Source organism: Pholis gunnellus, assembly GCF_910591455.1.
Source record: "Pholis gunnellus genome assembly, chromosome: 16".
Lineage (NCBI taxonomy): Eukaryota > Metazoa > Chordata > Actinopteri > Perciformes > Pholidae > Pholis > Pholis gunnellus.
The window spans coordinates 10,343,826-10,366,254 of NC_136543.1; the positions used below are offsets into that span (position 1 = coordinate 10,343,826).

The 22,429-nt window shown below is 44.6% G+C and overlaps 1 protein-coding gene across 2 annotated transcripts in view; it reads left to right on the forward strand.

Moving 5' to 3' along the window:
• Positions 1 to 423: 423 nt before the first annotated feature.
• Positions 424 to 22,429, forward strand: part of znf704 (zinc finger protein 704) — a gene marked incomplete at both ends in the record, with an annotated part of 38,650 nt that continues 16,644 nt past the window's right edge. For both annotated transcript variants that reach the window (XM_079176492.1, XM_079176493.1), the window contains 2 exons: positions 424 to 687; positions 6,110 to 6,297. In XM_079176492.1, the coding sequence (XP_079032618.1) occupies positions 424 to 687; positions 6,110 to 6,297 (452 nt within the window). The remainder of the gene's footprint in view (positions 688 to 6,109; positions 6,298 to 22,429) is intronic.

Sequence of the window (22,429 nt, forward strand, 5' to 3'; positions counted from 1 at the left end):
TTCGGGTCCCGAAAGTAGCGGCTCCTCCGTGTTTTGCCGCCGCCCCCTCAGCTCGCAGGGAGCAGTTGGGAAAACAAACAGGTCGAACGGATGGAGATTGGTAGCCGGTTAGATGTGGAGGTTATTCAACAGCAAATGAGTCGTGGTCGTGTTGTCGGTGTTTTGTTTGGGTGCTAACTCAAAGTTCTCCTTCAGTTTTCGGTGCATTTAGGCCGCTGTTTGGAGTGTTCGCCTCCCTAGTATGTTGCCGCTTTCTAACATTGTATCAGGGCTGTTGGAGCGCGTAGTCTACCCGCTGCGGTTCTGTGTTTTTCTCGACGTTGTTTACCGGTTTTAATTTCGACGCTTAATGATTTAAATTCAGCGTTTTTTTTTTTGCCGGCTCTGAATTCAGCGAGACACTTTTATTTTTATTTTTTCGACATGCATACGAGGCGTTTGGTGAAGCGGTCGATCCTCGGCAGCCGCGTTTACGCGCCGAGTCCGACGGGGGACGGTGCCCCGGTGACCGGGGTGGTCCAGGCTGTCAAGCAGGAAAACAGAGACGTGTCGTCGGCCGCAGGAGCCCGGCTCAGCGTCTACACCGTGCTCATGCAAGACGGGAGCCTCAAGGAGTTCTCCGAGGAGGAGATAGCCGCGGGGATCAACCACATTGTAGCCAAAGGACCGCTTAAGTCCAGCTTGAAGGTGTGTGTGTGTGTGTGTGTGTGTGTGTGTGTGTAGAGAGAGCGTCCCGACCGGCAGGCAGCGCTTCACTGTTGTTGTTGTTGTGCGGCGCTTTGCAGCGTTTAACCGCTTCCTGCACGGAGCGGATTTAACGGTGTCACCACCGCCGCCGCTGCTGCAGCTGCAGCCACTTTAGTTAAATTTAACCAGCGGGGACAAAACCACCATAACTCACAATCGAGATAATGCAAATTCGTTTGCATATTGCATGAAATACCGGACTATTATGACATTTGGCGACATCATGTGCATATATATATATATGGGACAAAGGCCGTGATAGGGCCTGCGCAATGTTTATGTGGGTGGGTATAAGCCGAGGCAAACAAACACGCTCTGACTGCAGCGTTTTTGGATGTAGCCGGTCCAAGGTTTTTTGCACTTCGGCTGATGATTTTTATGCATCATATTTAATACAGACACTTTTATGAATCATGCCTTTTAATTGCACAAATGCACTGAAAGAATGTATTATATTTTTCATTGATGGATGATGCTGCAGCTTGTCGCCCTGTTGAATATTATATGGCTTTATGTGAACTAATTCTGCACAACAGAGCTGTTATTGTTTAACAATGGCTAAATATAGATGTTTTTTTGGGGGGCTTCCTGTGACATTTTGAGGCAGAATGTTTTAAGTTTCCAATCATGTCCAAATGTGTAATCCTGATATGGGCCTAATTAGCAGTGACCTAATTGCCTTCCTTTCCAACTTGTATGCTTTTGTGTCACATGGCCTCAGATAAAGATTGTGTGCATATATTGTGCAAATCCAGCTCTTGGATGGAAACACAGTTTTTGACATAGGGGAAGTGTGTGTGTGTGTGTGTGTGTGTGTGTGTGTGTGTGTGTGTGTGTGTGTGTGTGTGTGTGTGTGTGTGTGTGTGTGTGTGTGTGTGTGTGTGTGTGTGTGTGTGTGTGTGTGTGTGTGTGTGTGTGTGTGCGCGCTCTGTCCTTTGTATAGTGAGGGAGTGACGAGGAATGCATGTGACCGAGTAACGGCTTGTTTACTTCTTCGCTCGTCTCCTGATTTAGATTTATTTTGAATAGTGTGGTTTTGTTCCTCCTTGCATTCATGTGTGCTATGTTTTTACATTTTATAGATGAAGTAACTTACTGGCTGTTTTTTTTTTTTTTTAAGTCTTATTTCAGTAACCAAAAACGGAAACGTTAAGCCGCTGTTTGTTACCACACGTGCTGGACTGCTCACATTTCCTTTCTGTGAATGTGAGATACGGGGCGGGTGTAGCAACAACACTCTGACATGCTTGCACATCTCAAATGAAGTTGAAAATGAATCTTTAAAACTCTTCTCAGACGTGTAAGACCGTAACAAAGAGAGATGCAATAGCTCTGCACGGAGAGCTGTCAGAGCAGTGATGGAGAGATGCATTTGTAAACTTGGGCTCTCTTGTTTTTGCATTTGCACGTTTGTGTATGCAGTGGTGCACACTCAACAAAAAGCTGTTGCACAATACAGTCTCCGGTGCAGGCTGGAGTAGTGCAGCTGAGGCTGAGAGCGTAGCCCCGTCAGCACAATGGTCAAGACGCTTTCAGCACTCGATTCCCACTGAGGTCGAAAACAAGCCATGAAATGAGGAGGAAGAGGGGGGGGGGTGAGGTGTGTGTGTGTGTGTGTGTGTGTGTGTGTGTGTGTGTGTGTGTGTGTGTGTGTGTGTGTTTTCACATGTGCATCAGTGTTGCTATTATGCGTGCATGGATGTGCTTGCTCCCATGTGTGTATTTGTATGTCGAATGCGTTAGAGCTGACTACTTTCAGTGTTGGAGTGGGGGTTGTTTGTGAGGGCATGCCGCCCTATTTGAGCAGCAGCTGTACGGCCAACAAAGCAGGCACCCCCAGGTTGGCAACGGGTGTCACGCTCCAAAGAATCTGGACGCTCGGCACATTGCCCAGTATGGCAAACGAATGCCCCCTGTTCTGGAACCGGGGGGGGGGGGGGGGGCTACACACAGAAAACCACTTGTTGACCCGTTGGTTTGTGCAAGTGTGTGTTGTGTGAGCAGTGTTGCACAGATCCCTCGCTGCTAACAAAGAGGCGTTACTTGTTGTGGTTTTTCCTTTTGTTGTCCTCGGCGTTGTTGATTGCGTTCGTACGCCCGAGACGTGGGAGTCAATGGAGCAAGCTTGTTGACGGGAGCTGAGTGACTCTTTGTTCTGAAGCGGGGGTCCCAGGCAGGCAGGCAGGCAGGCGGGCAGGCAGGCAGGCGGGCCGGCCGGCGTCGGCTGTCCTTATTGGTTGGCCAAGCAGCATCAGCATGAAGCACCGTGACCGCGGGGTCAAGTCTGGAAGCTGCCCCTGAGGGTGTACAAGTAATCCTTTAAGGTCAAAGATGTGTTTATGTACGCGTCATGTGTGCTATCGCACAAACATAGGTTTAATATAAATGTTTAATCCCATTATCTTGTTCTTATGTGTGTCCTACGATTTAGGGTTGAATGAAAATATCTAGTTCTAATTTTTCTGACTAGCACTGCTGTTAAAACCACAATTTATTTTTTATCAAGTAACCACAAGGCCTGTATTTAGTTTCAGATGCAATAATGCAGTTACTTGTTTTTGAGGTCCTGCAAGGGCCAATTAAGCTAATATTTAAGTAAATATCACAGTAATATAATACTTAATATCATTCATTTATATGAAATAACCATGGTAGGCTACATGAGTTTCATGTAGTTTGGGTAATTCATGATATCAATGTTAATTAGCTATCAGCTACAACAAAGTCAATTTGCTGGCAACAGTTCTCAAAATAAATATTGCAGCTTTTGCGACTTCTTCACACTGCGATTTCAATATAAAAAAACGATGGTTCAGCTCTGGTGTGACATCCAGTGTGACATCATCATCATCGAGCCATCATTAACGTTCCTAATCCCGGTCACATGCATTAGATGTGCTACTGCAAAAATACTTCCGAGAAACGAAGAACAATGGGAGCTAAGAGACGCAGTCGGCCCGTGGGATTCAATTTATGGTCTGTGTCAGCCTACTTCACCATGACCTCTGACCCATAAAGGCTCAAGACTCTTTACGCTTGACAAACGGCCCAAAGCAAGGAGGTTATGAGTTTCTGTGTGAGTGGGAGAGAGAGAGAGATAAAGAGAAGGGAGATATGCGGGACACTCAGGGTATTTATTATGTGTGCACACACACGCACGCATCAGCTTTGACACATGCAACTCACATTTCACAACCGATTTGGCATGCTTCACAATATCCTGGCTGTGTGAAAGGCCATCATTCATAAGCCCGGTGAAAGGAAGGAATCACTGTTGGTTTTGTCCGAGGAGGACCCTCGTCGTACACACAACACCTAATCTTTCCCGAGCCGCTGTAATCCATCTTGTTGTTTTACTCAAGTCTGTGTTTTCACAGAGGGCTTTACGCACCACCGAGTCTCTGTGCGACCAGCCTCTATCATGAGCGATACTCAATACTCATTTCTCTTACCTCATTAATCTAAGTAAATTGTTCTCTTGGTGTATGTGTGCGTGTGTGTGTGTGGGTGATTGACTACGGTGCCGTTGCCTTTTCTACAGTCGATCCTAATCGTGTTGCAGTGCTTTGAGATAAGGATCTAGATCATACACATACCCACACACACACACACACACACACACGCGCGCACACACAGACATGCCCACACACACACACACACACACAGACACACAGACACACACACACACACTGGCCTGCATGTCGTACTCCTCAACGCTCCATTGGCATGGGCAGCCGCGTGTGTCACTCTGGCTTTTTCTAAGAGCCTGATGGCTTTAGTTACCTACAGAGGTGTGTGTGTGTGTGTGTGTGTGTGTGTGTGTGTGTGTGTGTGTGTGTGTGTGTGTGTGTGTGTGAGAGAGAGAGCGTAGGTGCATGCAGGTATTCATGTGAAGAAGCATGCCATTTGTTGCTGTTGTATAAGAGAAGAAATGATGTTAGGCTTTTTTTTTTTACATTGCTACAGGTGGGTGTTTTCAGATGGGAGAAGTGCTTTTGTTTTGTGATTATTTGTCAGTGAATAGTTTATTTTGGCGGTAACTGTGTTTGGCTCAGTGATATGTTATTTTGTGTATTGCAGTCTTTCTGTATGGAGCGTGTGATTGTGTTTATTATTGAGTTATTAAGTTGTGGTTTCCCCACTTTGACAACTTTGCCTTGAACTTTATTCCATTCCGTTGTAAAAATGTAATTTCTGCTAGATTTAACCAATCTGCACTTATAAACCAGTTTGGTTGTAAGCCAGTAAATCCTTTGTGTTACACTTCAAGTCCTGTGTTTTACACTACAACACTAAAAATCCATACATTTGCTGTCCATGGTAGGCTGAGTCCGTGTCTCAAGACGGGATGGGTGGGTTACCGACAACACGCACCATCACCCAGTCCTTATAGCCTATGTCACAATATTGGCTACTTCACACAACAACCACAACCCACCTGCAGTGCTACCCTGGGACTTTGTAGACACATCAGGTTGAGCTTAAATGGCGGAGAGCACCACTTGCACCTAAAACAGCAAAAATATAATAATGTCATCCATGGGAATTTTTAATATATTCTTAAAATGTTCAATGTTTACAACAATGTTTGCTAGCTTGCCATCTCCTCCTTCCTTGCCTTTCCACATATATCTACTGTGTATGCTTCTTTGTGCGCTACTGCCTCAAACTGTAGATCAATGTAATAGTGTCAAACCAAAAACATTGCTTCATCGTGACTGGTGGTCAAAAACTCCACAGGGCTCCTTTAATAAGTAAAGCACAGATGATTCCTCCGATGAGGTAGGAACACTTGATAGTTAACATGATTCATTTCATTTGATCAGTTTCCAAAGATTTGAGCTTTCAAATAAATGCACCATCGAGGAAGGTCTCGTATCCCAGATGCATACAGTACTTTTGTGTAAAGTTTCATTTATTTTTGTTCATGAGAAGAGAGTTTTTTCTTTAGTAGAGTTGTCAACAGTAACTTGTGGTTTTCGGTTTGAAAACCTCATATCTCCAAATCTTCTCCGGGAGCTAAAAATAAAAACAGCCTTGTTTCATAACTGACCGCAGTGCATTTTTTAGTTTATCCAATTTGTTTTGGAGCGGCTGTTTTAAGCCCAAGAGGTTGGAAAAATGTCTGAAACCATGTTGGACCATGTACTCCTTCATTTGATATATAAACATGAAAATCTCCAACATTTGGATTACAAGCCCAGACCGCAACTTAAATACAGTTGATAAAAAGGCCTGTTTCTGTACTTTGCACATCATCCACGGTTCTCATGGTGTATTCCTATACCAGCATTGCTCCTAACTTGCCCACATGGTTCTCCACCTATCCACTGACTTAATCTTCTTTGCACCCCTTCTCCAGCATAGCTTCAGTAACGGAGCTCCAGAGAGCCATAAGGTGGACGGCGGCTCCCTCAGCCCAGAGGCCGTGGAGGAGCAGCGGTTTTCAGAGGGCAGGCGCGTGGGCCGGGACCATGACACCCGATCAGTGTCCCTGCTGGAGCAGAAACGCAAAGTGGTCTCCTCCAGCATCGATGTCCCTCATGCCAGGTAGGGGTGTGTGTGTGTGTGTGTGTGTGTGTGTGTGTGTGCCAGTTCTTTGACAGCGAGAGTCTAAGTCCTGTCTCAGAGGAGGCTTGGCTTGAGTTCCCACATGCAAGGTTCATAGAAGGTTTATGACATAGATATGTCATTTCATAAATAGGACATAGTTAATATGGGCTGACATCCCATTTTTTTGCATGTGGTCCTTAAGGCCATTTTTGATCAGATCACTGAATGCAATTTGACAGGAGTCCACTTTTATTCCATTACATTACATAGATATTTTATTAAATGCCGCCATACATGTTGCACTTCACACCAGTGGTGTCTGTGTGTTGGGATGAATGCGTTTTTAGTCCGGTACCCAAATTGAGTTTAGTCTTAAGATTTCATTCCTGCCCTGAATATTAAAGGTGTTGTGTGCAAAATGTCATTCATTGGAAGAATCCCATGCTGTTGCTTTAGCTCGCTGAAGTAATTATGGTTATTTGAATGGCATTGCCTCTGGTGGGTTTCCCAAATGGTAAAAGTGGTGCGACGCAAACTCATCAAGGCCATGCAAGTCGACTAACAAAGAAACAAAAATTGCATCGTTGCCCTCGTTCCTGCTCCGTAGCAAAGACCGTTACACACTGTAGCTTTATAGCCAGAAGTAGAAATACGCTTGAAATTTGAGTGGGAGAAGCTTTCATGTAACACAAAACAGTTATGATGCATCACACATTCAGGGACTCTCTTTACATCGCACACACACACACACACACACAAATTGTTTTTAAATGGTCAGCATAATCCGCCACTGAAGCTGGTCCACAACAGGATAATTAAACATTAATAGGCAGCAGTCCATGGCAATGAAGAGCCAGCCAATAAAGACACTTTCACTATTAAAAGTGAAACACTCCTACCTCGTGAAGCACCGCGCTGTTAGCGAACATCACTCCCCATTACTTATCCCCGTGCTGCTGGACGAGTCCAATCGATGGCAACTTGCTGGAAAGTACAGGTAAAGTCGCCCATCTGAGTAGCTTTATCACGGCACCCTGAGCCCCGCTGTACATTTAATAGTTATTTGCTTTTTAGTCATTGATTTGCTTCTCTCTTGTTGCCCATTAAGAGGAGGAATCTCCTTTTAAAACTGAATCTATCGCATGGAATCGACATAAGTATTAAAACAGTCCCATCCTTATTAGCTCCTTGCATAGGGATTGCCGTAACATTGATATATTTATAGGGTTATGGTGAAATGGCTTATTGATCATCTCAATGCCCTCGCACAAGTTGCACGATCACTTTATAATCCAAGTTCCTGTTTATCCTCCTAATAAAAACAACTACATACAATAATCCTGATGTAATCGTTAAAAGAAACCATAACCTTGAAAAAACTTCACATACTTCAACTTGTTAGTGCGCACACACACACACAACATTTCAATAACACACCCAAGTTGTCTCTCTCGCCAAAATTCCAACAGCAACGTGCCAAAGTATGTTGTGTTTTTATTTTGCCTGTCCAGGCGTCTGTGGAGCATCATCGGTACAAGAATTGCCAGCCAAGCGCCCCACATAAGCAGAAACACCCAAAGAGGAAGCTTTGATTAAATATCAGCACGATGAGAAAATATCCAAAGCCTTCGGAAACATTCGGACGGTGCTGCGTGCCAGCTGAGAAGCTGTCGGTGAATTCAGAGTTTGATTTTCAATAGTGTGCGCTGCAGACTCGAGCTGAGTTTTCTCTTTAGGTTTGTCTACCTGAAGGATTTAGTCATCTCCTGCCCGGTAAGCTGTGTGTAGAGAGGAGGCCCTTGGAACACGCAAAACCTTAAGCAAAGGGTACAACCTGTGTATACCCGTTTCTAGCCAACAGCCGGGACTTGACATTCATTATTTTGTGTGCAACACTTCAAAGCCTGGTACTCAAAATCCAGCGATCTATTGTGTTAAATCACCAACTGCAAGACGGGACTTTAAAAAAAAAAGTCCATTTTGTAAAGTGTTTTCACACATTCAAGAACATGGTAAATTCATTCTTCACATTTTGAGAGCAGGTATGACCCCCGAGCTCCTTTCTCAGATATCCCTGACCACAGCGCCATCATTGCCTTAAGATCCACGGCTCTCGTCGTCGGCACACCTGCGACCGATTTTCAGCGCCGCTCTGGCACCGGGGAGGAAAGGGTGTCGCCGCCGACCACCAAATAACGTTTATCCGTCATGGAGACGAGGGGGGAGAAAGAGGGAGGGAGGGAGGGAGAGGGACGAGGGAGTAACAAGGTAGAAGAGTGAAGGAAATGTATGAGTGTGGAGAGGAGGCTAAAGGAGATGGAGAGAGCATGTGTGTGTGTGTGTGTGTGTGTGTGTGTGTGTGTGTGTGTGTGTGTGTGTGTGTGTGTGTGTGTGTGTGTGTGTGTGTGTGTGTGTGTGTGTGTAGCTGTGAGGAAAACAGCAGGAGACGAAAGAGAGAGACTGCCTGAGGATTTTCTTTCTTTTTCCAGAGCTAACTCTCCAGAGAAGCCTGACCTTGAGGTTGTAATTGCACTCTGAAAAGTTCCCTCTCTGCTGGTGATTTACCAAGAAAATGTCTGGCTGTTTGATGGCTCTCCAGGTCCCTTGAAACCCAGATACAATAGGTTCCCCACCTCACTGGGAGCCACTGAAGTACCTCGATGCCTCGTCCACAATCATCGGGAAGGAACAGGAAAAATTACAATGTGCCGTATAGACGTTAGACCTCGGGGGCGTTTTGTGTTGCCACATATTACGGTTCTGTCAGTTGGTCCAGCGCTCATTACGTTATCGAGTAGCCTCCGTCATCGTTCATTTGTTTGCAGCACATTTACTTCACCCGCATTTTGACAGTTATTTCTCCAAAAAATCAATGGGTGTCACTCCTTAATTGACCTATTTTCTCCCAAATGTCCAAATAAATGGTTTCCTTTATGAAATGTTTTTAAATGTGCCGTGTGGTGAAATACAGAGGCAGGGATTTGCTGGCTGTGGCAGATTTCTGATTTGTTTACACCACATTTATCGTCTGATTCTCGCTTTTCATTGTCACAGTGTTGTGGGTTGTAGCCAGCTGCTGGGCCTTCACCTTCCTCCAGGAGCTTATGTCAATTGTAACAAGAGCTGGCGGGGCATACCAGTGGAAACGAATGGCGTGGCTTTTGACAAATAGCATTCTGGGGACTAATTGCTAGCAGGGGAAGTGAAGTATAACCTTAGTTAAAGGGGGGAATCAAGAGAGTGCTCTGCTTATTATTGCAAAACCCCAAAACAACAGATCTGAGGGTTCAAATCTCCTCCTCCTCAGACCGCCAGCAGTCAACAATCCCTCTCTAGCATGAAGCAGGGTTTCTCACGTTTCTGAAAATAGCTGGACCCCTTGCTGCTCCTCTATGATGTTGTAATTTCTTCTTCTCTCTTTTTAAATACTTAAGTCCGACACGATGACCACATTTCATCTGATTTATGGTTTCGGATGACCATTCCACGGAGCTGTAAACCAAAGCTGGAGGGGCTGATTTCAAAACCCAATTTGATGCCAAAACCAAACCGTTTGTTGTTTTTATTGTTGATCGGTGTATTTGCAGATCACCCAGTTCACTGTGCTGAGCCAACCATGTGTTCCACACTCGGAGCCCGGCGCATCAGCCAACTCTGACATGGAACGAGCCCAAAGACTCCCCATCCTCAGCACAAAAGAGGCCCAAAGGGACTCTCAAGTTACCGTTGGTCTTTTGATAAAGCGCCATGGCTTCACAATCCCCTTGTTTGGCCTTTACTCAATGTTCTGTTTGCCTTTGTGGTTATATCTTACCTTTACGGAAAGCACTTTTAGTGATATTACTCCTTTTGCACAACGTGTTTGTGGCAAAGGAGGGAGTTTTTTAACATGAGAGTGTGTGCATGAGAGCAGTGTGAGTTCTCCAGAGAGTGAACGACAGAGTGAGGGAAAAGAGTGAGAGAGATGCTCGGCGTTTGCCAAAGAAAACAGTTTTCCTTGTTTGGATGCCAGTGGAGTTCAGAAACCATGCGATTACCATCTGAAAAGACAGCTCTGATGATCTCTCTCTCTTTTCTCTCTCTCGTTTCTCCCTAATTCACCGTCTCACTCCCCAGGACTCTATGTACTATTATCTGATTGAAGTCTATCCTGCAACACTTTACTTGACCAAACCATGTGTGTTCAGTCCAATATCAGATTGACCGAACTACACACGGCTAAAAATATCAAACAGAAATGTGCTTGTATTTATATAAAGCAATAATAACAGAGGGTTCTTGTTGTTGAGCCATAATAATGGCTCCCAAAGTCCCAGACGTTATGGGATTTGTCACAGTGACAACTTTAGCAGGCAGGAATGGATGAAAATATTTAAAACAAGTGGTGTGTGTGTGTGTGTGTGTGTGTGTGTGTGTGTGTGTGTGTGTGTGTGTGTGTGTGTGTGTGTGTGTGTGTGTGTGTGTGTGTGTGTGTGTGTGTGTGTGTGTGTGTGTGTGTATGTGTTAATGGGTCTTTCCAACACACTGTTTTCTTTGTTCTCGTGCTCAAAACTTGAATGGTGACTAGAAATTGATTTTTTTTCTAAATAATTTATACTTTGCAAAGTAACAAATCGAATCAACAGTTTTTAAAAGCTATGAACTCGATCGGTAAAGATGGATCTTAAGTTTCCGGGGAGAGATTTATATTAATGTACAGATTTAGCCAGCGCGAGCTCATCACAACAGGTTGTTTCGTTGTCTAGAAAAGCCTAATGTTCTTTTAAATCTTGGCTTAAGTAAAGCCAGTAGGGACCGAGCAGGCGTATTGCGCCGGGCTCACATGAGCTTAAAATGTCTGCGATCATATCTTGGCACCAGGTGCATTTGTGTTTTTAAAAAGGGATCAGCAAAATCTTAAAATCAATTCTGGGAGTGTCGGGTAACCAGTGCGAACATGCGGGAATTAGAGTGATATGATCTCATTTTAGTCGGGGTTACGCCGTTGTGATATCGGAGCCTTTCTCTTAACTCCCACTTTCCATCTCGTGTTCCAGCATAATGGGACAAAATGAAAGATGCACAGAAGAAAACCCAGATAAGACAAAATCACCTTGTGTGCCTGTAGATTGTCATTGCGATTTTCTCGAGGCTCATTACACGGTGGTCTAAGTGAATCTTTTAGATATCATATCAGTTTTTATTGGCTTTCTCTATCTCTACTTGGATTGCTCTATTTAGCCGGATTCGCTGGAGTTTGCTTTGTTCCGAGTCTTGAAAACCTCCTCGGTTGATTGCACCGAACCTCTAATCTCAGATACAATTGTGGAGTCTTCCTGGATCCACCCCACCCCGCTGTTAACTCAGCATTAGATATATTGCACACGGACTACTAATCAAAGACAAAGCACTCACTCTTTGTCGATACCCGCGGCCCGCCAGTACGAGCCGCATCGAGTTGCTCTGCGCTGGCTCGCTCGACAACTTCTAACTCCTGGAATAAAAAAAACGACCACCTGTGATGCCGCATGGGTGGAATTGCGAGTTTAGATTTATATGCAAATTGAGTCTTTAATTAAGCGTGCTGAATATCGGTGAGTGTTGGGTGGGGGGAAAGCTAAACCGTGGATTAGCAGACGGTCGGCCTAAATTCACTGCAAACCTTTGCCAAAGCGCTGGACCGTGGCGCCGCATGTGTAGGCAATGTGTGTGTATGTTTGTTGTGATCACAACCCAGGATTTACATTCACTTCAACAGCAAAAGACTTCAGAGACACTTTGTCCAGTGCTGTACATCTGGCGTGCTAATTACAACATCAGTTATTGAGAATAGAAAGATTTTACCATTTTTGACATCAACGGTTGACTGCATGCAGTTTAAATGAAATCCACAAAGTCTACAGTTGATCTAAGTAGTGTATTTGGCAGCAGAGTAATTCAATGCTGATTACTGTGATGCTCGCATTAGAATTGACTCATCATGTGTCTTTTTGCACATATCTATTTGCAGCTATTGATGTTGTAAATAAATACAGCGTTGCTTCTAAGGATTTCGATGTCACGAGATTTTGACAAAATGTGTCGGCCTGACAGCAGCGCTGGCATGAATCAACCGATGAATCGATCTAAAGCCTCACAGAAAATGTCGCTAATGCGCTAATTTGTCCCACATGGATGCGATTGTGTCTGTATGGTAGTTTTGTGTTCACTAATTCCCGGCGTGCTTTCTATAATGCGTAGTGCAAGGCCAATGTTTATGTGACAGCGGGCTCTGTGGGCCCTCTGCTGCTTCGCACTAATCCATAGTCCCCGGCTGTAATGGGCCGATGGCACAGAGTGCTACAGGAAAACAAAAAAAGCTCTAATTGATCCTATCGACTGACGTGCATTATGGTCGTCCACGGTATTTAGGAGCGGAGGCCAATTGACGACCATGTCACACAGTCAGTGCGTTGAACTGAGAAGAACGACGCCTGAAAAACGCCACTTGCCTTCAGATTGACGACACAAACTGTTATTTGTGTAAGATTTGTTCATAACTGAAATAATCTTAATTCACTTGTTATTATAGGCACAGACAAGAAAGCTCCGTCAATATATAGCAACTGAATGTTGCTATATAGTCATTTTTATTTAGGTGCTGTCGGACCTGCATGTAGGTTGATGTTTGAACCTAGTGATTTTTATTTGTGTTTCATGTTTTGTTTTCCTATTAAATGGAAGTCAATTAACTTGTTTTTCCATCAAAATTAGCCATTTGTGTTTATTCGAGACAGGTATTTTAGCAGTTTTTTGTATTGGTTTTATCTTTTGTGCTTGCTCTTAGTTAAATGCAGGACAACCACCGCTTCACCTTAAGCTCTGCATAGAGTTAAGCTTAAGTGTTCATATAAAAGCATAAATCTTGAGTACAAAATAGCTAAAGGGATTGTAAGTTGATTAATTGCGTGCCATAATTTAGTATTAATATAACTGTACTGACCCTGGCAAAGTTTTGGTTTGGGGCAAAGACATTGTGACACACCGGGGGGGGGGGGCATGCTTCTCAGGTGTAAGCTATTAAAAACAAACCCAGCCCGGCAGAAGTACCTCCTCCCCACACTATTTCTAATTATGGCCATCAATTTTGAAGCTCCATTGACCTGTCTGTTTTTAATTATTGATATCTGTCAGGCTGACGGCCGTTATTAATTAAAATGGAGATGTACTAATTAAGAGCGAGGCATGAGGGTGTCATAATTTTCGCCCCGTTTTAATTTGAGTGTCACTCATCAATTTTATCGCAGTTTAGCAGAGTGGGCACGGCGTGACCGAGCGGTGGGCGAAGCTACGGTGGCGGTGCCCTCCTGTGACACGTGTGCGCTTGTGTACGTACAGGTTTTTCAGTAGATTTGACGCCAACTCTCCACTTTTCAGATTGTCGGCAGCGCCTGCTTTAAAGACGAGTTGTTGAAACGACTTCCTTTCTTTCTCCGTGACAGTTCGCGTGAGAACATTAATTATTCTTTATCATAATCCAAGGAGGGAAGTGCAAATTAAATTCAAAGACGGGACCATCCAAGAACAGAACATATCTCTTCCTCCCAGCTGCTCGCGATATGTTTGTAATGCTGGGGCCTTTTGCTGTTGTACTATTTATGACACTGGATTATTTTTAAAAAAAAAGGTGATTTAAAGAAAACTATTTTGTGTGCTTCAGTAACTTATCATAGTGTCATGCAGACATGCATTTTAAAAGGGAACAATGTGATTCCTCCCAAAAGCTCCCACACATAAGAGTCTGTCTAAAGGACTCGGGACAAAACATGGAAAAATGCTGTGAAGCTCTTTGTCTGTCAAATATTTAGTGCGGCTTGTTTAGCGTGCTTCAGTACATCTATCAGAGTACTTTGTGCGTGTTTATTTATTCTAACTTAAATGTATTAACACACGTGTGTTATGGATGTAGTGATTTCACACAAGTTGCATCAGCTCTGCCACATAACTCCCCATGCTGCCTGCATGAGTAGTATCAGGTCAGAACACAAGTGTCTCTGTTTTCTCAACAAACGTTTGGCAGCCACTCAGAACATCTTCTCCTCAAGCAATGTTTGGACAACCTTCAATCCAGTCAATAGTGTCTGCACCAGTGCAATGACAGTCGAGTCATTGATAGTGAAAGGACTGTAGTTAGCAGTGTAAGTATACAATGGCATCCTGCTGGAGAATTGTCCTTGAAGCCCTCAAATCGCCCTTCAAGTTTATCAAAAGAGCCCACGTTGAAAGCATACGAATACATCGTCAGGATTCAAGTGATGCTGCAAAAGGTTTATAGGTAGTCTATTGAAGCATATATCTGCACATTTTACAGTCATAACCTCGGAACACTTAAAGTGATGGAACATATTTTCCAACTAAAAGGTTACCTTCATATGATCCTATAACTGGAGTGATGAATTAAGGGCATGATGGCTGCACTACTGTTGATTCCCAGATGTGGTAGGAATCCACCATCTGGACTAACAGACGTATAAAAGATATTTACACCGCGGGAGAGGCTGTAATGTGTTTAGCACGGTGGCATGTAATTTCACCTCCGTGAAGGCGGATCATTTTTCACACCATCGGCAATCGTACAAACTTAAGGTCACGATAGTACCACACGCATCGAAGGTTTTTCTTTTTTTTTTGACCAGAATCATTTTTAGACATGAATAACATCTTTCCCTCAAGAAAACTATTTGACTTGCAAGCATCTCAACAGTTGGCATCCCTCCGAATTCTGCTCCACGCTGTTGAATCCACTGCGCGGTTAAATAAGCCAAACATTTAGCGAAAACTATCCAACAGATGTCTTCCTCAACAGAAAGGCCTTATGTTGTGAGAGGGGGGAGAGATAAAGTTAATTGAAAGTTAGCCATTTGTTAGTCTGACATCTAGCAGCCATCTGCTGGGGCCGATCTACATAAATTGGACCCGAATAGGACAACAGTAGAATATCCTTTTACTTCATAATTCAATAAGGGGGCTCTGTGGTCTTTGGTGTCTCTCGTAAGATCTAAAGCTGCGAGTAGGCAGCAGACCAGGACTATAAATAAGAGACCAGGCACTTTCCAAAAGAACATTTAAAAGGTAATCCATCATCTGTTGGCTTTCCAGCGCTTGCACTCGGCCACTTGCACATACACGGTAAAAAGAAACCGAGGTGGCAGCTATTTCCCATCTTATTTTTCCTTAAATGTGTGCTGAATGACTTGACTCGGAATGAAGCATGTGGCTTCATAGTTTGAAAAGAGAAATACAATCTCGTGATCCCTGATGTTTGTCCGGTTCCCTGTTTTGCTATTCTCAACTTTGCACTTCTGTTTAACGACGTCTTATGCTTTGGCTCTCGTGACTTCCCCAGGAAATCTTCATGACATTTAAAGGCCTTGAGATGCATAAACCTCCTTTTTGTTTTGCCGGAATTGTCAATGTTTGATTGGTGGACCCCAGCTGCTTCATAAACGTACCCAATCATAATCTCGCCTCACACCACCCAACCTTTCAAATGAGATAAAGCTTCAATCGTTCCGTCTCTTTTCTGTTGGGGTTCTGTGTTGTGTTCGCTCTCTTTCACACACACTCACTTTTTCTTTGTCTCTCTCTCTCTCTCTCTCTCTTTCTCTGCTGTCCTTTGTTCTTTCAAGACATTTGTCATTAGCTTCCCTAGCTTCACCTGCAAGCTGGCTAGCAGTGACATGGTTACTACACATGCACACTGACACACACGACCCCCTGATGGTAAAGGTTAGTTTCTCACTGTTCTGCTTATCTTCAGGTTGTCCCTTGTCGCTGTGCAGAACAGCTTGTAAAGGGGGTAAACAGTCAGCAGTGGCCCTTTTTAGGTTTGCGGGTTGATATAGTGTGTGTGTGTGTGTGTGTGTGTGTGTGTGTGGGTGGGGGGGGGGGGGGGGGTATACACAGGAATTCAGAAGACAGCTGGTACAGTTGCCCCATCCACCCCCATTTGGAGAGGTCCATCTCCTGTTTTCTTCAACAGACCACCCCCACCTTCATGGAGCTCTTCATATCAACAAGGCAGCAGTTTGCCCGAACTACAGATTTGTCCCCCCCCTCCTCCCTCCTCCTTTCTCTCCCGTCCCTCCCTGTAAACAACGAGAGCCAGTGGCTTCGGTCACATGAGCCAAATAGCATCTGCAGACGAGGTTGTTATTGTTTTGATTTTGAGTTCCACACGCTGAACTCGACTCCGATGTGTGAGGGGGTGTGTGTGTGTGTGTGTGTGTGTGTGTGTGTGTGTGTGTGTGTGTGTGTGTGTGTGTGTGCGCATTTATTTTAGGGGCTTGGGTCGGGTGGGACTCGGATGTTCTGCCAAACTCGAGGGCCGCCTGCAGAACTTTGTGTGTATTTTTGCACGAGTGTGTGGTAGCTTTGGCAGCATTACCTCACTATGAGCTGAAAATGGATGTGTTTACTAGGGGCTTCTCTCTCTCTCTCTCGCTCGCTCGCTCGCTCGCTCTCTCTTAAAGACCCCTCTCTCTTTTTTTTCTCTTGCAGGCATTTGAGGCTTGATGAAGGGAAACATAACACCCCCATTACACACACACACACATACTCTGGAGTTTAGGTCTGCAAACATTAAATGCACAGACACACACGTACACACCATGTTACACAGCCATACCCTCCATAAAGCATGCATAATTCATGACCTCCCGTGGACATTTATGTAAACATGGGTGCTTCCCTCAGCTGCTCTGTCGAGGGTCTTTGTCGGAAGGGTTGGTTCATTTGATTAAAATTCTCCTTCGTGCAACTGCATCGACGCACACTTCCATGCAGTAATGACTCATCTCATCGTCTTTTATCCTCTGCTGACGGTTGCACAGTTGCACGGCCTGTTTTTAGTTCATGTACAGCACATGTCAAAATGTATTTTGGAAAGCTGTGTAACTTTTTGTTGTGCTGGGGAAAAACAGATTTTTGAAGGCCAATGTTATGTATTGTTAAATGAGTTTTTCTGTGGTTAGAGATCACGTCTCTCTGAGTTTCACTATAACAAATGAATAAACTGAAAACCTCCTCCTCTTCCTCTCTCTCCCTTTCTTTCCTCTGCCTTTTGTCTCTGTCTATGCCACTTACAGTGCACTTCTCCCTCTCACTGTCCACTTCCTTTCCTTTCTCTTTTATTCTTTCAATCTCCCTCTCATCGCCCCCTTTGCCCAGATGGCTGATGCAGCTTTTCTAATATCCTTTCTGTCCGTTTTCTCTCTTTCTCTCCCTCTCTCCCTCTTGCTTTCACCTCCCCTGACTCACTGTATTCTATCTTGTTTTCTCCATCTCTGCTTTCCCGCTCATTTCCCCCCTTTCGATCCCCCATGAGCTGCGTCTCTTCCACACTCTAGCCCTCCCTCTCTTCCTTTGTCTCCTCTCTCAGCTGCCTGCTTTGTGTGTGTGTGTTTTTCCTCTGACTGACAGAGATGTTAGCCCACTGCTGAGCTGTGTGCTGGGGCTGGAGAATAGGCAGAGTGGCCAACTTACACTAGCATATGAAGTCAGTAGCAACAACCACAGTGTGGTGAGTTCCAAGTTGTTTATCTGAGCTTTCTCTGACAAACAACTGGGTGGGATTTTTGGCACCAAAGTATTCTCAAAATTTGTAATCTGCCTGCACACTCCACTGATTTCACTACTGTCTAATTGCTTTCAGTTGGCTGCTTTCACAAGGGAAATTTAGTTATGCACAAAAACAGTTGTGATTAATAATATACTAGAAATTAACACAGTTTACTTAACATGCATACAGATTCTATACCCACAAAAGACGCCCACACATGCACATTTCCAATTATGTATGCAAATATGCCAATCATTTGCAGTTAACCCCCCCCCCCCCCCCCCCCCCCCCCCCCCGCCTACAGGAAAGGTTAATGAATAATGTTGGGTGTGCAATCACACATTTACAAATTATTATGATATGGCACACAGATAAACAGAAACTCAAATCATCAGTTGAGTTTCATCTTATTTACAGCCCGAGTTTGTTACTGTTTGAATACGTACAAAGTGTGCAGCAGTGACCCAAATCTTAAGTGACAGTTGGGACGTTGGTTTGCTGAAACTGAACATTAATCGGTGGCCACGCCCACGGTTGCTCGCAGCGTTGGCACTGAAGAAGTGCGCTACGTACTGACACATATACACTGGTGATGGGAGTGCTCTCGAATTTACGTTGCTCGAGGGTTTTACTTTGAGCAGCTATCTGTTGTGTTGTTATTTCGGTTGACGCTTGTAATTGGAGGCTCATTTAAAAAAAACCTTGTGTAGGTTGAAATCGGTGGGTAGTTGAAAAAAGAGGTTACTACACAGCGTGATGGGTCCTTGTAATTCAAATGATTCTATCCAATTGAAACTAACACAGAGTACCCTCTAGATGTCTAACTAAGTCCTTGTCCATCAGAACATGACGCAGATTACACCGCAGACACGTTGCCGGTTCTTAATTTGGTCACAAACAACCAACTCTTGACGTTCCTTGAATTTGTTTTTGACAATTCCGGCGTCGGCCCTGACTAACCTAATTCCCTAAATCTCGTCTCATCAAATCTCTCCATTTTCCTTGGCAACTTTAAGTAAATGACCATTCCTCTTCACCCTGGGATGTTTGTAATTCTCCAGTTTCGCAACAGCCGGATGATGGAAACATCGTCGTTGTCGCTCGGACAATGACCGGCTCTATTCACACATGAGCTCAATCGGACACTACACAGACTTTGCACTAGGGAGCCGGCAGGGTAAAGTCTGTTTAATGTCCGGTCCGACTGATTCGGACATTTGCGCTCTCACATTCAGCTCCTCCGGGGTAATGCCTAGATAATGTCAGGGTTGCAGTGCATGTGTGAAAGCGGCTTCAGTTCCCTTTGACTGTTAACCCTGCATTTACAGCAACTAACCCTGTGAACAGCAGCGAGCGCTCTGCGCCTCTTTGTCCCTAAGTGTCACATTATGTGGAGTACCTCTTGTCAGGCTGCATACAGACAGCCTTCACTATCAGGCTGGTAGGGACATAGTCTCATAGGATGCAATATGTTGTCAGAGTCCTAAAAAACGATGCCAGAATGTACATGAACAAAAGCTTAGACGTGTTGAACACAGAGCTCTTTATACGAGAATTAAAGTGACTGCATAACTTATTGCTTCTACATAGTTCCCATTAGGAAGTTTTTGAGTATTTGTCTTGTATGGATGCATCAGTGTAGCTCTATGTTGGATAATGGAGCGGAGGAGTCTTTGTGTGGACTTGTTGACATGGTTGAGAGGGGAGAAGGAAGGGGCGGGGTCTCTCTCTCGCTCTCTGGCCTTCTACCTCCCTCTATCCTCTCTCGTGGTGTTTTCATTTTTTTTGCTCTTCATGCTCGATGTCACCCCCTCGTACCACACAGCAGTAAATTAATCAGAGATTATACTCGCCTGATGGAGACCTTCCCCCAAAACACATCATTCCTCTCTCTCCCTCTTGTCACTCCCCCTTCTGTTTTTTCCTCTCCAAAACAATTTCCATCATCCAAGAACGACTCAACATAAAGGTCATTTAAACACACGCTTGTGACTTGTATTGATTACCTGACTACTAATGAGTGATTCTCTGTCCTTTACCAAAAACTATTAAGGTCCCAATGGCGGAGCAAGGCGGTTACAGTACAACCTTTAGCAACTGTAGTTGTCCTGTAGGCGTGAATATGTCCGGCTCTTGAGTGCGAAGAAGGGCATTGCTGTAAAAACCACATCTCGATTGAGTTGTCCTGGCCGAGTGGAGGTCAACAATCGCACAAATACTGGATCAAATGGGGAGGAAACGAGGAATGAGAAGAGTAAAGGGGGAGGGGAGGAAGTAAAAGGCCTCTAGGTAAATGTTAAAGTGGCGGGCATATCCTTTGTCCTGCCTTGAGGCTGTGAGGCGATTGGACCAACTGATAGGCCTTTTATAATGCCCTCCATCAGCTCAATCTCTGGGGCTTTTTATGAGCACCTTCAGCAAACACACACACACACACACACACTGTCACATGCACGCTGACACAAACAGCTTCCCCAGGCCTCCCCACCCCCTTTTCGAGGTGTAATTGGGAAAGAGGCCCCTTCCTCCACTGTGTATATCACTCTCCTGGGAGCTGAGGGGCTGGAGTTGTGCATGGAAGTGTGTGTGTGTGTGTGTGTGTCCGTTCACGTCCGCTATGGTTAAAGCCACGGTGTTTATAATCAAGCTTAGCGGTGATAAACGGGTGCTTGCGTGTGTTTACGTCCGTGTGGTTTATGGCACTTATTGGCAGGTTGTGTGTGTCCAGAGGGCAGGTGGAGGGAAAAGAGCACTCGGAGCTAACTCGTGCCGCTCTTATGACCCCCATTATCACTACGGCACTCGCCAATAAACACTAATGAACACACACATGCGCTGATGAGGTGTAAGGTAGCTGGAGGAGCAGCTTCCCCCTATCCTTGACGGAAGTAAAAAAAGAGGAAAAAGTAGAGATGGCCGAAGCTGACCTTTTTGATTAGAGATGGTCGCGCCAGCTCAGGTGGCCCAGGTGACCTTTCATCAACCTGCATTTAGTTAGAAGATCATTGTCCTCTATCAACCTGTTCTTATATTATTTGATGACACAAACCAGCAAAGAATTGCTGTATATGTCTAGAAAATGCTTGGAAATTGTCCTGAAAAGGTGTTTTATTGCTACAAGTATTACACGTGAATGTGGTAATGATATCGTGATGGTGTTCTTAGCGGTGGTTCTCAGTTGCCCGTCTCACATGCATCTGACGGAACAGATGCACTTTTATTTTTGATTAATACATCTGTCCACACAGGCTGCACAAAGGTTGCATTTCATTTGCGTTTTTACATGAGTAACCGCAACCCAAAGCACATTTTTAAGCTTCAAGTATATATTTTCTTGCATGCAACTGTAGTTATTGTGTATTGTGTATTGTTATAGTGCTGCGAAAAAGTGCGTAGCCAGCACCCTGTAGGGCCTCAGCGCATCCTGTGTAGACGCTGAAGGAGGACTGAAGCTGCTGCTCTGCTAACGGGGCTGCTTTCACTACGCAGCCTGTCTAATAAACACCATGTTATATATTAGTTAATCAAATGTTTATGGTACAAAATGCATGCGCAGCATGTGACACTTGTTTTTCTATTTCAAAGGCGAGGCGACCCTCTGTTATTGTTTATAGTAGCAGTTACGTTGATTTCCATGGATGCCATTTGCTATACGGGGTCCCCTGTTATGACACAATAGATATATCTATTATAAATATTCATTGCTAATGTCTCCCGGATATTTCATTTATGTTAAATATTAAACATGCAACATTTAATACTCCAGATGTTGGTTGATTTTCGGAGCTCCTTTTGAACCATGTTCACCTGACTCGTAATTTAGGAAGTGAGTTCCACACATTCAGAGTCAGAACGATGACACCCGGCCGGGTACGCCTGCCACAACACGAATAAATCATGCTATAGCGCTGCCTGCAAAGGGCATAACAGAGACAGAGAGGCAGAGAGAAAGACATCCTCTGATGTTTGCTCTCCCAGCTACACACTCTCAGGCTCTTCATTTACTCCATTCCTGACACGGAGCTCAGATACTTCATTCCTGCAGCCGCTTCCTTTTTGTTTACTCCAGCACCGCATCATGTGGACGAACAGCGTTGATCTGACGTGAGAGAGAGAGAGAGATGGAGGTGAAAGAATGGAGGGTTATAGGAAGAGGTGGAAAGTAAAGGAGGAGAAAGGGATGGGGGGAGGATGGGGGGTGTTTACCAGCCAGTCACTATAAAGGTCGTCATGACTCTCATAGCTGCTGCCTTTGTTCGCATCAGTGGGCGAGCCCCTCACTGCTCATACTGACTCGCTCTCTGACACTCACATACATTCATTCACATACAGCCACATTTGCCTGCATGCGTTCAGGCATCCGTACACGCAGGTACTTGCTAGCAGAAACAAAAAAAGTGACACACACATGCACAGTCGCACGCACGCACACACACGGGGCCAAATGAGTAGCTTGGAGCAGTGAGATCCTGTGTATTCCCTCTGCTCATTAGGGCATACAGCAACATCAATTCAGGGAAAGCCCATCACTGTGTGTGTGTGTGTGTGTGT